This window comes from Haliotis rubra, unplaced genomic scaffold (assembly GCF_003918875.1).
Source record: "Haliotis rubra isolate DU_JTF1 unplaced genomic scaffold, ASM391887v1 Scf19, whole genome shotgun sequence".
NCBI classification, from domain to species: Eukaryota; Metazoa; Mollusca; class Gastropoda; order Lepetellida; family Haliotidae; genus Haliotis; species Haliotis rubra.
In genome coordinates, this window is record NW_025765891.1 from 3,863,809 (window position 1) to 3,883,076 (window position 19,268).

The following is a 19,268-nucleotide window of genomic DNA, read 5'->3' on the forward strand; positions in this document are numbered from 1 at the left end:
TCCATCCCCAACAGACATAAGGTCTATGTTCCATCCCCAACAGAAGGAAGGTCCATGTTCCATCCCCAACAGACAGACATTAAGGTCCATGTTCCATCCCCAACAGAAGGAAGGTCTATATTCCATCCCAAATCAGAAGGAAGGTCTATATTCCATCCCAACAGACATAAGTCTATGTTCCATCCCCAACAGACATAAGGTCCATGAAGGAAGGTCCATCCCAAACAGACATAAGGTCCATGTTCCATCCCATCCCCAACAGACTTAAGGTCCATGTTCCATCCCCAACAGACATAAGGTCCATGTTCCATCCCCAACAGAAGAAGTCTAGGTCCATCCCCAACAGAAGGAAGGTCCATTCCATCCCCCAACAGAAGGAAGGTCTATATTCCATCCCCAACAGACATAAGGTCCATGTTCCATCCCCAACAGACATAAGGTCCATGTTCCATCCCCAACAGACATAAGGTCTATGTTCCATCCCCAACAGACATAAGGTCTATATTCCATCCCCAACAGACATAAGGTCCATGTTCCATCCCCAACAGACATAAAGGTCTATGTTCCATCCCCAACAGACATAAGGTCCATGTTCCATCCCTATGTTCCATCCCAAACAGACATAAGGTCCATGTTCCATCCCCAACAGACTTAAGGTCCATGTTCCATCCCCAACAGAAGGAAGGTCTATGCTCCATCCCAACAGACATAAGGTCTATATTCCATCCCCAACAGACATAAGGTCCATGTTCCATCCCCAACAGACATAAGGTCTATATTCCATCCCCAACAGACATAAGGTCCATGTTCCATCCCCAACAGACATAAGGTCCATGTTCCATCCCCAACAGACATAAGGTCTATGTTCCATCCCCAACAGACTTAAGGTCCATGTTCCATCCCCAACAGAAGGAAGGTCTATGCTCCATCCCAACTGACATAAGGTCTATATTCCATCCCCAACTGACATAAGGTCTATGTTCCATCCCCAACTGACATAAGGTCTATGTTCCAACCCAACAGAAGTAAGGTATATGTTCCATATAATGTCCAAGGTCTATATGACATGTGCTGCTGAGTTCTATGTTCTGTCGTCAAGTACCCATGGAAATGTCAAATAATTCCTGATTCCCGAGTGTGATTAATGGAGAAGATACTTTGAGTACCGTACCAAGAAATTCTGGCAAAAAATACCCTAGAAAATTTCAGAAAGGTGCTAACTGGATCTCATTCCTGAAACAATTGTATTTCCCAAAAATGTGCACAGATTCGTTGTCCTAATGAAAACCTATGATATATCGATATACAACAGTCGGCAGATTATAGTGCCTGGTCTTATCTTTGACAGCTCTTGAGGCAGAAGCTGTATAATCAGTAATTACCATTCTCACAACATGGCTGTTTCATGTCCACGGAGAATCTAGCAGAGCCACACATGTTTTGTATAGCATTAGTAGAAAAATAGTGATTGCACTGTCAAAACCTTACTGTACACAAGGAAAATTAAATACATACACTTCAGACCTCTTATTATTGTAAGCCCAATCTTGCGCTTCGGCATCAAGAATCTCCTGGGAAATTTATAGTCGTTCTTATTAACAGATATGTATCCGTAAATTTAGCTGTTTCCATAGAAATGAGGGTATTAATGATTCAATGACTTTAAACTACAGTTAATAATGTTCAACTATCAGTGATGCCCATTTCTGAAGACAAAATATAGGGCTAAGTGGTTGTGTGAGTGGATATTTTGGACAAATAGTATGTGAATGTGGTTTTATTCCACTCTTACCAATATTTCAGAAAAGGATCTGATACACCAGTAGAGGTCATCACACTTTGCACCCATGGCAAATGAACCAGGACTTTATGTGACACAAGCAAGAACTCTAACCACTGGACTATTCCACCATTCAGGAGTGTCATTGTCAGTGTATAAACCGGGGCCACATGGTTAAACATTAAAGTTGTATTTCTAAAATCTATGTATGCCTGTCCAGCTGAACAGAATCTATACTTTACATGATCAGAAACTCTAATTTCAAACTGGATGCAAATTAATGAGAGCCCAAGACCACCATCTGATCCAGAACAACAAGGAACAACGTTATTGATAAAGCTGAATTTGATTAAATCACTGAACAAATATAATTCATAACTAAAAAGTCAAAATTTCCTTAATTGTGTGGGAATCAAATGCCAAACAAACTGATGACATTATCAAACACAATTAGCCCATTTTTAGTTGAGTGGGAGCACCATCACTACAAGCACCTGCTCATTATCAACAATCGGTCAATAAAGGTACGATCAGTAAACCTTAAATTACTCTTCCTTTAATGATGATCATTAAGATAATATTTGTTGCAATTGTCACAAACATGAAAATGCTCCACATCCAAACCAATTACTAGTTAATCAATATCACAAATCCACTAATGCAGACTGTTTCACCATGTTTGCCTAAATAGCAGTTTAATGACTCTAGTGGACCTTTGTTGATCTGCACAGCTCTTATCTAAACATACTTATATTAGACCGGGATGAGTATGTACAATCAGTGATCATTCCACAGCGTTCTGATTGTAATTGTCTCTGTAATGATGGTGGGCCCATCAAACAATCACCTCGTAACCAAATCATACAAGGGTGAATGTCTTTGTGGTACCGCACACAGGGATGATACTACATTTATTACCAGGTATTTGTTAGTTTCAGGATGCTTTCACTGAGCCTTGTCCTTCATGTACTGGAGAAAGCTAGCCATGAAATTATGGATGCCACTTGCAATATCTTCAATGAAACTTCATGAAACTGATAAGGACATTATTCAACAAAATTTAAATGTGTTTCATTAGGGAACATAATTCTACTTGATGCTTGTGAATACATGGACATTCATCCCATGTCTGACATAATGGGCACTACACAATAACAGCCATCATTACACCATCTTTATGTTGCAGAACTGTTAACATGGTGTAGAACCGGCACGCACAATGTGTGAGAATGGCTATCTGCAAATACACTAAATAATGTATACATTGTACACTGCAGAAACATGCACAATGAAGCTGGCATTATAATTGTGGCAATTTTCCAATATTTGTCTGACAATCCAAATTTTCAAAATGTACATTAAGCACCCAGATTTAGCCAACATGCTCACACAATTCTTTCTTTATAATGGTAATGTACGGAGGGCTGCAAATACAATTACAAAGCTGGTTAGAAATAGTGCTCACCTAATCAGTATACAGACAAATTCAAATGCACCAATACAGACAGTTCAGCTGTATGAGTTAAAAATATATACAACAGATGTACCACTAGAAAGTAGGCACATTTGAAATTCAACAAAAAAAGAAGGTCAGGAAGACTGTCACAATATTTTGTTATCACAATCTAGTAGTTCTGGCGAATATATAAACACTGCAACTAATGCAGATGAATGGCAAAGGCCCTCCAATCCAGTAAAGGTTAAACTGGCAAGAACAAATGACCAAATGGAGATATAATAGCTCAAGATAAATCTAAATTGCAGGATTATTGCAGATTGTAATATATATGAAGATTTCAAGCCACAGCATTGACAAATGTGTAACAAATAACCAAACTGCTTCAGTTTAATGTCCATTTATCCCCTTCACACAAAGGTCACAGATGTGAGCATGAGCTATAGCCCCAGTGGTGTACAAGCTGCAGCTACCAGTCACATATCTGTAATCTAGGAAAATGACTGATAAACCTAAGAACCATGGCATGACAACTACACAAAGTTATCTCCCTTGCACCAAGGTCACTGTCCACAATGAGGCTACTGCAGGGGTTTCCTAGGAGATGATTATAGTCAACTCTAACTAGCTTCATGAATATTCATGAGACTTACTGGAATGCAACCAGATAGCACAATAAAGTCTTCTGTTTCACAGAATGATGGACGTCCTAGATGACATTTCCAGTCTTACTTGTAACAGCAAAATGTAGAGACTGTTTGATGCATTGTCTTCTCACAATTAACAGTAACAGCGATTATTACAGTATGTACTCTGTGTATCCTACGAATACAATATGTCAATGTATCCCGTGGATACAATATGTCTGTACACGTGTAGTGAGTGAGTGAGTTTAGTTTACGCCGCACTCAGCAATATTCCAGCTTTATGGTAGGGGTCTGTAAATAATCGAGTCTGGACCATACAATCCAGTGATCAACCCTGTACAAGTGTAGATGCTGTAGATTTAATGTACCTGCTGTTTATCATCATCATCATCTAAATAATGTTCATGAGCACTCAGTGACACTACTGCTTCTCAGTGGCAGTGACACTACTGCTTCTCAGTGACACTACTGCTTCTCAGTGGCACTACTGCTTCTCAGTGGCAGTGACACTACTGCTTCTCAGTGACACTACTGCTTCTCAGTGACACTACTGCTTCTCATTCTCAGTGACACTACTGCTTCTCAGTGACACTACTGCTTCTCAGTGGCAGTGACACTACTGCTTCTCAGTGGCAGTGACACTACTGCTTCTCAGTGACACTACTGCTTCTCAGTGACACTACTGCTTCTCAGTGACACTACTGCTTCTCAGTGACTCAGTGACACTACTGCTTCTCAGTGACACTACTGCTTCTCAGTGGCACTACTGCTTCTCAGTGACACTACTGCTTCTCATTCTCAGTGACACTACTGCTTCTCAGTGGCACTACTGCTTCTCAGTGACACTACTGCTTCTCATGGACTACTGCTTCTCATTCTCAGTGACACTACTGCTTCTCATTCTCAGTGACACTACTGCTTCTCAGTGACACTACTGCTTCTCAGTGGCACTACTGCTTCTCAGTGACACTACTGCTTCTCAGTGACACTACTGCTTCTCAGTGACAGTGACACTACTGCTTCTCATTCTCAGTGACACTACTGCTTCTCAGTGACACTACTGCTTCTCAGTGACACTACTGCTTCTCATTCTCAGTGACACTACTGCTTCTCAGTGACACTACTGCTTCTCATTCTCAGTGACACTACTGCTTCTCAGTGACACTACTGCTTCTCAGTGGCACTACTGCTTCTCAGTGACAGTGACACTACTGCTTCTCAGTGACACTACTGCTTCTCAGTGACACTACTGCTTCTCAAACTTTCATCATTTCAATAAAGCAAACATTTTCATTTATTTAATCCAAAGAGTGGTTTAAATCTATTCGTCAGATCAATGTGAAAGAAACGCCTGCAGTGACACCGGGAGTATAAATTTTCCCATTTACTTGAAATACAGCAGCTTCAGTCTGCATGACCCTTACTTCATTATAAGGATAATTTGGATTATAATCAGATTGGTTTTTGGATTCAAACCCATGCACATTGTGTACTGATCATGCTGCAACACTACCTACTAGCCTAAGACACCTAGCCACTGGGGAACCATTGCTGCATAGTCTCACGATCCCTCAACCACATTATTTTCATTTCAACCCAGCGCTGTGTGTATATTTAGTAAATGCTTAATGAAGCAAATCTAGGTTTCCTCAGGTCTGAATTTCTAATCTTACTGGGCTCTTTTTCAATGTAAATGGAGCTCTCTGTTTCTCTCAGAGTTATACATTTTCAGAGACTTAGCATCAGTCTATCAGAGGTACATCAAAGACCCATATTGACAACATGAAGACAGAAGCGGATGAACATAGAATGCAGGTGTTACTGAGTACTTGAAGCATGAAACTTTGATTCAGAACAGGCAGCATCACTGTGGAATTCTTTTTATAATCTGACCTGGCAAATCCGTGATCAAAGTAATAAAGAAAAGCTGGCTTTAGATGAAGTTGAATGGAGTTGGGATAGGGTGGCGAAATATTCAACTCTTCTTTTCATTCTGCCAGTACTATGACTGATCAATAAGAGACATGCTAGAGTATGTTGAACACTGCTTTGAAGGCAGCAGATGGCTATGTTGCTGACAAACCAGGAATCAGAATTGAAACAAAGCCCTTGACAAGCGGATCATGCCACAGTAAGGGACACAACTCTGCAAAGCAAGTTGGTGGATCTATGCTCAATCAAAGCTCTACAATAGTAGCCCGGTCAATGGATCTGTGGGCCTTCAATTCCATTCTCAGCTCCTGCCAAGCTGACTGTGAGGCATCAGAAGGTTAACAGACAAATTATCACCTCATCCTTCCAGGTACCCATTCACTGCTCAGTGAAAAATGGCATATTTTAATAAATTTACTTATGCTACATGTACTTCAGTGTACAGCCAGGACCCACCCCCTAGGTCAAACACATCATCCAACCCCATACTCTCCACACCCCATGTTGTGTCACTTCACCTGATTTGAGAATACAGGAATATGTATTAGCCTGCCCACTTCAAGTAGTATTAATAGCACTACTACTAGAAGTGACAGTACTCAGTAGCTGCAGTAACTTGTCAAGGTAGGTTAACTACTTCAAGAGTGCAGACAATGTAGCCAGTAAGCACATAACTTGCTGCAGCCACAACTGCCGGTGTTGATTACCATAATGACAGCTACATCCATCTCCATGCAAATTATCAGTAGGTTGTTTCTTGCAGATAATTAAAAGCATGAATTATAGATCTAGCTACTGTGATCTAAGCGAGAACTCCATGACGAAGACATCTGATGTACTGCGATACTGTTGTTGATGCTGCTGCTGCTGCTGCTGCTGCTGCTGCTGTTGATGCTGCTGCTGGTGATGGTAACTGATTGGTCTCTTTCACTGTGTAATTTGCTTGCTGCAATTCCCTGATTTACCGAGAGGGAAAGCACCAATGTCTTCACTAAACACACATCACAGAGAACCTCTTGCATTCACAGCTCTCCTCAGTGGCTTGATCAGATCCGAGATTGTTCACAAATGTTAGCATTGTGCCACACTTAATAATCATTTATCTAGACATATTTATCCATCTAATCACTCAATCAGAGGGATATAAGACTAATTTCACGAACAAATAGCGACGGGGCTACGTTAAATACTACTCTTCCACACACAGAGGACAATTACATCAGTGCTTTAGTCCCAGAATGCTGTCTCCAGTGAATATCCCGTAATGGCCCTAACGAATATTTACAGAACTTAATTCATCCCTCTGTGTTATCCTGTGACCCTGAATGGAGCAAGTTTTCATCCATACTAACAACCGCTTTCAATGAAAGGGTGACCAGTAACAAAAACAAGCAAGGATATGAAATGTAGCATATTATTAATCAATTACATTATGTTGTTATCAAAGGGAGATATAGAAGCATATGATTCATCAATTACATTATGTTGTTATCAAACAGAGGCTTGTGTGCACACCAGTACCCATTGGTAAAACCTTAAATGAAAAATAAATAAGTATAATGTAAAAGACAATTTATACGTTCAGAAATGATTACATATTCCTTTCTAATGCCTATTCTGTGAGTGCTAACCCCTCTCTTCTGTACCAGACTGTCGAGTCCGGAATACCCTCTAAATAGACTCCTGGAACACCCCTGTACCAGACTGTCGAGTCTGGAATACCCTCTAAATAGACTCCTGGAACACCCCTGTACCAGACTGTCGAGTCTGGAATACCCTCTAAATAGACTCCTGAAACACCCCTGTACCAGACTGTCGAGTCTGGAATACCCTCTAAATAGACTCCCGGAACACCCCTGTACCAGACTGTCGAGTCTGGAATACCCACTAAATAGACTCCCGGAACACCCCTGTACCAGACTGTCGAGTCTGGAATACCCTCTAAATAGACTCCTGGAACACCCCTGTACCAGACTGTCGTGTCTGGAATACCCTCTAAATAGACTCCTGGAACACCCCTGTACCAGACTGTCGAGTCTGGAATACCCGCTAAATAGACTCCTGAAACACCCCTGTACCAGACTCCCGGAACTCTGCATGCCAAACGGGCCTACAGCCTCCATATTGCTTACATGATAATAGCATCTTAAATGTTATAAAAGGAGAAATGTCAAACTTCAGTAAGTGTTACACAACAGAAAGGTGGAATTACAGCTGATTCACTTGCACTAATGTGCAGATGATTCAGCTAAAATGTACCCAATAAAATAACTTCAAAACAAATTTGAGGCAATGATCATTGAATTAGGTATTATATTTTTATTTTTTAACATGAATATTATATTCCAATACTGCATTATTTTAGTTTCAAATCTAAGTAAAAAATACATATCAGTTTGGTACAGCTGATCACTTTGGTCAGATATGGAGGCTCCTACATTGATTGAGAAAACATTGTGTTCACATGTTATAGTCAGCCTGCAACAAATATGACTTACAATGAAAAATGTATCCATTCTCTGCATTCATTTCAAGTGATTAGCGGCAATTTCCCTCAGGTTGCTATAAATAACAGTACTGGTAACAGTTGGTGCACTGCCGACAGCTTCACACATGACTTCACATTATTGAATTAGATTTTGTCTAAAATTGATTAAAAAAGTCCACGATAAAGTCCAGATACACAATGAAAACTTATTTTAGCCAGATAGAGTAATTACATTATTGAATTGTGTATTTTTTTGGTGACAGGGTAGTAGTTCCAGGGTTAAGTGCTCATGGTAATCACTGTGCATTAGCATAAAAACATCAAATTTCATTGTGGCATGTGTTTTGGGGATATAAAGTGTGCACTATACACAAGACTATATACTATATCACATCCCTTGAATATACAGTATATAAAACACCTTGCATATCACATCCCTTGTATATACAGTATACAAAACGCCTTGTATATAACATACCTTGAATATACAGCAAATAAAATGCCTTGTATATACAGTATATAAAACGCCTTGCGTACATACAGTGTATAAAATGCCTTGTACATACAGTATATAAAATGCCTTGTACATACAGTATATAAAACGCCTTGTACATACAGTATATAAAACTGCCTTGTACATACAGTATATAAAATGCCTTGTATATACAGTATATAAAATGCCTTGTATATACAGTATATAAAATGCCTTGTACATACAGTATATAAAATGCCTTGTACATACAGTATATAAAATGCCTTGTACATACAGTATATAAAATGCCTTGTATATACAGTATATACAGTAATGCCTTGTATATACAGTATATATAATGCCTTGTATATACATTATATAAAATGCCTTGTATATACAGTATATGAAATGCCTTGTATATACAGTATATGAAATGCCTTGTATATACAATATATCACATCCCTTGTCAGTACATAGTCACATAATCCTCATATTCCAATATAGGAATGATAATGTATCTTGTATTATGCACTGAATCAAACACTCTACAGCATGTTGAATGCCCTACATTATACTTCTACCACAACCAATGTATCAGCATTATCTCAAGTTTCATTCCCAGCTCCATTGGGAGAATACAACCCAAAATGATTATCTCATCCAACCAGGTACCCATTCACTGCAGGGTGAGACATATTTTGAACAAATCTCTTGCCTAAAGTGACACCACGTGTAACATGTGATCAATGTTGATGCCCTAAAAACTCTATGGGAGTCAAGTTCTTGAAAATGGTCATCTGTTGAACTACTTTCCCAGACCAGCATTGCTCCACTAGTCCAGATGTATAACCTGTGTGCCAACCACAGGACCTCGTGCCACCACCGATATTCCACTGATATGAAACATACATCTGAACTGTTCATTGCTAGATATTATCATATATACACATTGCATATAGAAAGTAACACACATATGGACTATGCATAAGGACTGATATTTTCAGACATAATTCCATATACATATTTCATGTAGAATGTCACACACATATGAAACATGGTCAAAGGTTATAACATCTGAATAACATCTGAATAATCCATGTGCTTACACAATCTGACTATATCCATACCAGGACAGGAGAGAGAGTTGTGCTTGCTTCACATTGTCATTAATATTCTACCTTATCAAGGCAGGATGCAACTCCAGTCAAACCAATCATTCCTATCAACAATGAGTGTTTTTGTATGGTTCTACAGCGCTTTTAGCAATTTTCCAGCAATATCATGGCGGGTGATCATATCAAGAACTTTCATTAGGTGATACTTAATACTTGGAAAGAAAGGTACATCGAAATTAGCCTTGATTTGTTTTAAATTTTGCTAACTCGATATTTTGACAGAAATTATTACATCAACCCTGATTTAATTTAAAGAATGTTTTTGCTTCCTCCATCTTCTAATTTTGGTGAAGCAAGTCCACTAAAGAAGAAAAAAAGAACGGTCAGAAAATTGTTTGAGTGTATCAATCTGTAATTAATCTTCCTGAAAAATGTCTTTGATGTGAATTACCAGATATACATATGCATGTGTGTACAGGGATATATCACTGAAGAGGACCCAATCTCAGTGCAGGAAGGTGACAAGTCACCACCACCACAGCAGTGGAGGAGAAAATAGAATGCAATTATTAGAAAATGGCACCATTTGTAGTAATGTAATTAGTTGTGAGGCCAGTATCCCTAGGGTCGCCCATAGAATGGCCAACAAAGCATCCCAGATACAGCTGGCACCAGTGGCTTGACAAGTCCCGTGTGCTCTGATGTCAACAGAGAAGACTGACAGGATCTTTGACAGCCTTCCAATATATGGTGCCATGTCCACCTATATTGGCAGTCAACTTGAACTCTGTTTAACCCCTGGGTATCTGTTGCACTGCAACCTACACCAGTTGTAAGAGACAGTGAGTGAGTGAGTGAGTGAGTGAGTGAGTGAGTGAGTGAGTGAGTGAGTGAGTGAGTGAGTGAGTGAGTGAGTGAGTGAGTGAGTGAGTGAGTGAGTGAGTGAGTGAGTGAGTGAGTGAGTGAGTGAGTGAGTGAGTGAGTGAGAGTGAATTTAGTTTTACGCCACTTAAAAATATTCCAGCAATATCATGGCGGGGGATACCAGAAATGACCTTCGAACATTGTGACCATGTGGGGTATTGAACCCAGGTCTTTGGCATGGAGAGCGAACACTTTAACCACTAGGCTAACCGACCGCCCTTGTAAGAAACAACAAAATGGACTGCATAGTGAGGCTTATTGACGTGGTCATTTGCTTAGGATATCATTTTACTCAGATCAATAAAAACCGATATCGACCTCTACAAGAGTCTATAATTGTTTTATTATATAATGAAAGAGAAACAGGTTTCAACATAAACTTTGAATGCACACGCTGTGCAATCTATCCAAGTGATCTGATTGGCTGAAAAGCGAGGGAAGCCCCTTCGTACGGGATTCATGTCTATTTTTAGTTACCCAAGTCAATATCGTAATTCATCAGAAAACTCAAGTCAATATCGTGTTACGGTGACGGTAATGTGATGGTATTTTGACCAATCGTGGTACAAGAAAAATACAACCTATATAATAAAGTATCATGTCACACAGTATCATGTTTTACCATGTAACAAAGTATCATCATGTCACATAGTATCATGTATCATCATGTCACATAGAATCATGCATAATCATATCACACAGTATCATGTATGATCACGTCACACAGTATGATAATGTCAAATAGTATCATCATGTCACACAGTTTCATGTATCATCATGTCACATAGTATCATGTATCATCATGTCACATAGTATCATGTACCATCATGTCACATAGTATCATGTATCATCATGTCACATAGTATCATGTATCATCATGTCACACAGTATCATGTATCTTCATGTCACATAGTATCATGTACCAGCATGTCACATAGTATCATGTACCACCATGTCACATAGTATAATATACCATCATGTCACACAGTATCATGTACCACCATGTCACATAGTACCATGTACCACCATGTCACATAGTATCATGTACCATCATGTCACATAGTATCATGTACCATCATGTCACATAGTATCATGTACCATCATGTCACATAGTATCATGTACCATCATGTCACATGGTATAATATACCATCATGTCACACAGTATCATGTACCATCATGTCACATAGTATCATGTACCATCATGTCACATAGTATAATATACCACCATGTCACATAGTATAATATACCATCATGTCACATACTATAATATACCATCATGTCACATAGTATAATATACCATCATGTCACATAGTATAATATACCATCATGTCACATAGTATCATGTACCACCATGTCACATAGTATAATATACCATCATGTCACATAGTATAATATACCATCATGTCACACAGTATCATGTACCATCATGTCACATAGTATCATGTATCATCATGTCACACAGTATCATGTATCATCATGTCACATTTATCATGTATCATTATGTCACACAGTATCATGTACCATCATGTCACATAGTATCTTTTTTCATCATGTCACATAGTATCATGTACCGTCATGTCACATAGTATCATGTACCATCATGTCACATAGTATCATGTACCATCATGTCACACAGTATCATGTACCATCATGTCACATAGTATCTTTTTTCAACATGTCACACAGTATCATGTACCATCATGTCACATAGTATCATGTACCATCATGTCACATAGTATCATGTATCATCATGTCACATAGTATCATGTATCATCATGTCACATAGTATCATGTTTAATCATGTCACATAGTATCATGTGTCATCATGTCACATAGTATCATGTACCATCATGTCACATAGTATCATGTATCATCATGTCACACAGTATCATGTATCATCATGTCACACAGTATCATGTATCATCATGTCACATAGTATCATGTATCATCATGTCACACAGTATCATGTATCATCATGTCACACAGTATCATGTATCATCATGTCACATAGTATCATTTACCATCATGTCACATAGTATCATGTATCATCATGTCACACAGTATCATGTATCATCATGTCACATAGTATCATGTACCATTATGTCACACAATATCATGTATCATCATGTCACACAGTATCATGTATCACACAGTATCATGTATCATCATGTCACACAGTATCATGTATCATCATGTCACATAGTATCATGTATCATGTCACATAGTATCATGTACCATCATGTCACACAGTATCATGTATCATCATGTCACACAGTATCATGTATCATCATGTCACATAGTATCATGTACCATCATGTCACATAGTATCATGTATCATCATGTCACACAGTATCATGTATCATCATGTCACACAGTATCATGTATTATCATGTCACATAGTATCATGTATCATCATGTCATATATAGTATCATGTACAATCATGTCACACAGTGTCATGTACCATCATGTCACATAGTATCATGTATCATCATGTCACATAGTATCATGTATCATCATGTCATACAGTATCATGTATCATCATGTCACACAGTATCATGTACCATCATGTCACACAGTATCATGTATCATCATGTCACACAGTATCATGTATCATCATGTCACATAGTATCATGTACCATCATGTCACACAGTATCATGTATCATCATGTCACACAGTATCATGTATCATCATGTCACATAGTATCATGTACCATCATGTCACACAGTATCATGTACCATCATGTCACACAGTATCATGTATCATCATGTCACACAGTATCATGTATCATCATGTCACATAGTATCATGTATCATCATGTCACACAGTATCATGTATCACACAGTATCATGTATCTTCATGTCACACAGTATCATGTATCATCATGTCACATAGTATCATGTACCATCATGTCACACAGTATCATGTATCATCATGTCACATAGTATCATGTACCATCATGTCACACAGTATCATGTATCATCATGTCACACAGTATCATGTACCATCATGTCACACAGTATCATGTATCATCATGTCACACAGTATCATGTATCATCATGTCACACAGTATCATGTATCATCATGTCACATAGTATCATGTATCATTATGTCACACAGTATGTACCATCATGTCACATAGTATCTTTTTTCATCATGTCACATAGTATCATGTACCATCATGTCACATAGTATCATGTACCATCATGTCACACAGTATCATGTATCATTATGTCACACAGTATCATGTATCACACAGTATCATGTATCATCATGTCACACAGTATCATGTATCATCATGTCACACAGTATCATGTATCATCATGTCACACAGTATCATGTACCATCATGTCACACAGTATCATGTATCATCATGTCACATAGTATCATGTACCATCATGTCACACAGTATCATGTATCATCATGTCACACAGTATCATGTATCATCATGTCACACAGTATCATGTATCATCATGTCACATAGTATCATGTATCATTATGTCACACAGTATGTACCATCATGTCACATAGTATCTTTTTTCATCATGTCACATAGTATCATGTATCATCATGTCACATAGTATCATGTACCATCATGTCACACAGTATCATGTATCATTATGTCACACAGTATCATGTATCACACAGTATCATGTACCATCATGTCACACAGTATCATGTATCATCATGTCACACAGTATCATGTACCATCATGTCACACAGTATCATGTATCATCATGTCACATAGTATCATGTACCATCATGTCACACAGTATCATGTATCATCATGTCACACAGTATCATGTATCATCATGTCACACAGTATCATGTATCATCATGTCACATAGTATCATGTATCATTATGTCACACAGTATCATGTGCCATCATGTCACATAGTATCTTTTTTCATCATGTCACATAGTATCATGTACCATCATGTCACATAGTATCATGTACCATCATGTCACACAGTATCATGTATCATCATGTCACACAGTATCATGTATCACACAGTATCATGTATCATCATGTCACACAGTATCATGTATCATCATGTCACACAGTATCATATACCATCATGTCACACAGTATCATGTATCATGTCACATAGTATCATGTACCATCATGTCACACAGTATCATGTATCATCATGTCACACAGTATCATGTATCATGTCATGTCACACAGTATCATGTATCATCATGTCACACAGTATCATGTATCATTATGTCACACAGTATCATATACCATCATGTCACATAGTATCTTTTTTCATCATGTCACATAGTATCATGTATCATCATGTCACATAGTATCATGTACCATCATGTCACACAGTATCATGTATCGTCATGTCACACAGTATCATGTATCACACAGTATCATGTATCATCATGTCACACAGTATCATGTATCATCATGTCACACAGTATCATGTATCACACAGTATCATGTATCATCATGTCACACAGTATCATGTATCATCATGTCACACAGTATCATATACCATCATGTCACACAGTATCATGTATCATGTCACATAGTATCATGTACCATCATGTCACACAGTATCATGTATCATCATGTCACACAGTATCATGTATCATCATGTCACACAGTATCATGTATCATCATGTCACACAGTATCATGTATCATTATGTCACACAGTATCATATACCATCATGTCACATAGTATCTTTTTTCATCATGTCACATAGTATCATGTATCATCATGTCACATAGTATCATGTACCATCATGTCACACAGTATCATGTATCATCATGTCACACAGTATCATGTATCACACAGTATCATGTATCATCATGTCACACAGTATCATGTATCATCATGTCACATAGTATCATGTACCATCATGTCACACAGTATCATGTATCATCATGTCACACAGTATCATGTATCATCATGTCACACAGTATCATGTATCATCATGTCACATAGTATCATGTATCATTATGTCACACAGTATCATGTACCATCATGTCACATAGTATCTTTTTTCATCATGTCACATAGTATCATGTATCATCATGTCACATAGTATCATGTACCATCATGTCACACAGTATCATGTATCATCATGTCACACAGTATCATGTATCATCATGTCACACAGTATCATGTATCATCATGTCACATAGTATCATGTACCATCATGTCACACAGTATCATGTATCATCATGTCACATAGTATCATGTACCATCATGTCACACAGTATCATGTATCATCATGTCACATAGTATCATGTATCATCATGTCACACAGTATCATGTATCATCATGTCACATAGTATCATGTATCATCATGTCACACAGTATCATGTACCATCATGTCACATAGTATCTTTTTTCATCATGTCACATAGTATCATGTATCATCATGTCACATAGTATCATGTATCATCATGTCACACAGTATCATGTATAATCAGTGGCACTTGCATCAACATAATAGAGAGAAGTGATTGGCCCAATACCCAGATCCCACCATGAAAACATCAGCTGATAACTGACATATTGCCACACTTATCAATTAACACTAATTCAATTTAGCAATCCGTTCTGTTACTAGCTATTATCAAGTGTCACACTTAAAACCTCTCCTATCATTTTCAAACCTCACTTGGCAAATATATACATTTGGATGTTATCTGATACAGGAAACTGGGGCCATTTCTAGTAGGCGGCTACGTCCACTGTCCATTTGCTGACCGCCAGAATCAATAAAAGACAACTTGATATTCTCACACAATTCCTTGATGGACTGGTGCCAGTGATCAAGTTGAAATATCAGGCATCAGAAAATGGTAGAACTGTATTTAATGTGATGAATTCTGTCCAGGAAGGTCAATGTGATCACAAAGGGATGTGAGTAATGGAGTGAGTGAGTTTCACACAATAATAATTACATCTGAAGGGCCGGAGCTTGAAATGACAATAACAGTATTCATCCCAATATCTGGCATATGATGGTTTGGGTTGGTAGGTATAACAATGCAATCATGTGTAAGTGCATATCATTTGATATTGCACAATAATGTGTGGTATATCTATCATGTACAGATACAGTTTAAACTATGCAATTTAAAAGTAATAATAGGTTTTCTTATGCCTGAATTACAGTGTATTGCAATGGCTGATAAAAATATAATATCTCATACTGTTTGTTAAATCTAAGGAACAAGCAAAGTGATGATCAAGCAAATATAAACAGGGATGCTGAGAATCAACTACAAGATGTTATAACCCTATTCCAGCTGTGAATTACTGACAACCAGGGTTTGTACTGCTCAAGTGATGAGCAAACGACAAAACAATAGTAATACAGTTTCTGTTACACAATCATATTGAGCATAAAACTAAAAAATTGTAAAAAGGTCTTTGATAGCATCTGTTGTCCTATCTTGATTATAAATGGTATTAAGAGACTGACTGACTGACTGAGTCTAGTTTTACCCCGCTTTTAGCAATATTCGAGCAATATCACTGCATGGGACACCAGAAATGGGCTTAACACATTGTGCCCATGTGGGGAATCAACCCCGGGTCTTCCGCATGACGAGCTAACGCTTTAACCACTAGGCTACCCCACTGCCTGGTATTAAGAGAACAATGTATATTTTATCAAGTTTGACTAAAAGAGGGACTATTATCCACTGACGAATTCAGATCAAGATGATGGAATAAGTGTCAGATGTGAGACTTAGACAGTGTGTAATTACAGTAATCACCAACTGATAGATCAATATACAGCAGAATTAACAATGAAAGTGGATTTAAAGCTTCCAGTAATGCCACTTGTCTCGACTTCATCAGTTAAGTACTGAACTCCAAGGTGGTGGTGCCCTATTTCATCATGAGTTTTCATGCAAGAACACAATTTGTTTCTGTATAGATACTAGACAGTACACTAAAAGCATTTCACTATTACTACTTAAAGAAGTTGTTTCAGACATGTGTGTCTACATCTTGCAATTGAAACTTGTTCTGAAATAATTAGGCAAGGAGTTTCCATACAATGTGACTGAACATGCATATCACAATATGTATTGCATTGTGACCTATGTATCGTGATACGCATTGTATCATCACCCTGTAGTACAGTGTCATTGTTTGCATGGATTAACATGTTGCATAGTAAAAGTAGAACAGATTCACATGTTGTGAAGTAAAAGTAGAACAGATTCACATGTTGTGAAGTAAAAGTAGAACAGATTCACATGTTGTGAAGTAAAAGTAGAACAGATTCACAAGTTGTGAAGTAAAAGTAGAACAGATTCACAAGTTGTGAAGTAAAAGTAGAACAGATTCACAAGTTGTGAAGTAAAAGTAGAACAGATTCACAAGTTGTGAAGTAAAAGTAGAACAGATTCACATGTTGTGAAGTAAAAGTAGAACAGATTCACATGTTGTGAAGTAAAAGTAGAACAGATTCACAAGTTGTGAAGTAAAAGTAGAACAGATTCACAAGTTGTGAAGTAAAAGTAGAACAGATTCACAAGTTGTGAAGTAAACGTAGAACACATCCACTTACATTTTGCATAGTGCTGTTCATGGGGTTTTGGGCAAGATTGTTGAGCTGCTGGACATTGGTGCTGATGATTGGAAGCTGAAGAAGAAAAGGCCATTTTACAGCAGCCATCGTTGTGGCTTACTGACAATAAGTTTGAGATAGTGCCAGATTATAGTTTGCTAGCTTAAACTGTTCCTTGGCATCATAAACAGCAGATATCAGTGGTACCTTGTGGACGTATCTGAGAGAAATAGACCCAAACATTTGTCCATATCAGACTTCAGGCAAGAGAAGTACTTAGTCGACGGCAGATATAAAATGGTGTCCTGAGTGAAATGATTAGTTGGTTAGGTTTACAACATCACAAGTAATTTAGAATCAAGTAATAGTCGAACTTGTGCAAACCCCAAAATGGCATGATGAACTCACTATGGGTTAATATTGCTTGGGGTATTAGTCTAGGTAGAAAGATTATTACCTTGGTGAAATCAGTTTGATAGGAAATATCTTGTGGAACAATGTTCTGGCAGCCACTGCAGGACCCATCACATCCTGTACAGGACGAGTCACGCCGAGCACCGTCGATTTTGAAGAGAAGATTTCTCAAGTTGTTTTCTAGCTGCCCGCCTTCACCATTAGTAATACTGTTTAACTTTGTGTGGATAGAGGTCAAGAGATCGGCAGCCTTTTGGGTACCTGCAACAAACAAGGTGTGGCATTAGGTGGTTCTTTGTGTGCTTCCCTTTTCACCACAGTCTGCCATCTCTGAGTGAGTCAGTGAGGTTTTTAAGCAGTATTTATTTATACCACAGAGGACAGCCCGAAGAATAGAAGATGTTTATTACCAGGACAGAGCGTTGTCATGACAAGCGGATCCTGGCATGCATAAGGGGGGCACCAAATACTCATCAAATACTCAT

The 19,268-nt window shown here is 38.1% G+C and overlaps 1 protein-coding gene across 1 annotated transcript in view; it reads right to left on the minus strand.

The window, feature by feature from the left end:
• Nucleotides 1-19,268, minus strand: part of LOC124274387 — a 96,377-nt gene that overhangs the window by 7,158 nt on the left and 69,951 nt on the right. Inside the window, exons 8-9 of the mRNA XM_046709767.1 lie at nt 18,827-19,044; nt 18,370-18,444 (exon numbers count right to left, since the gene is read on the minus strand). Coding sequence (XP_046565723.1) covers nt 18,370-18,444; nt 18,827-19,044 — 293 coding nt within the window. The remainder of the gene's footprint in view (nt 1-18,369; nt 18,445-18,826; nt 19,045-19,268) is intronic.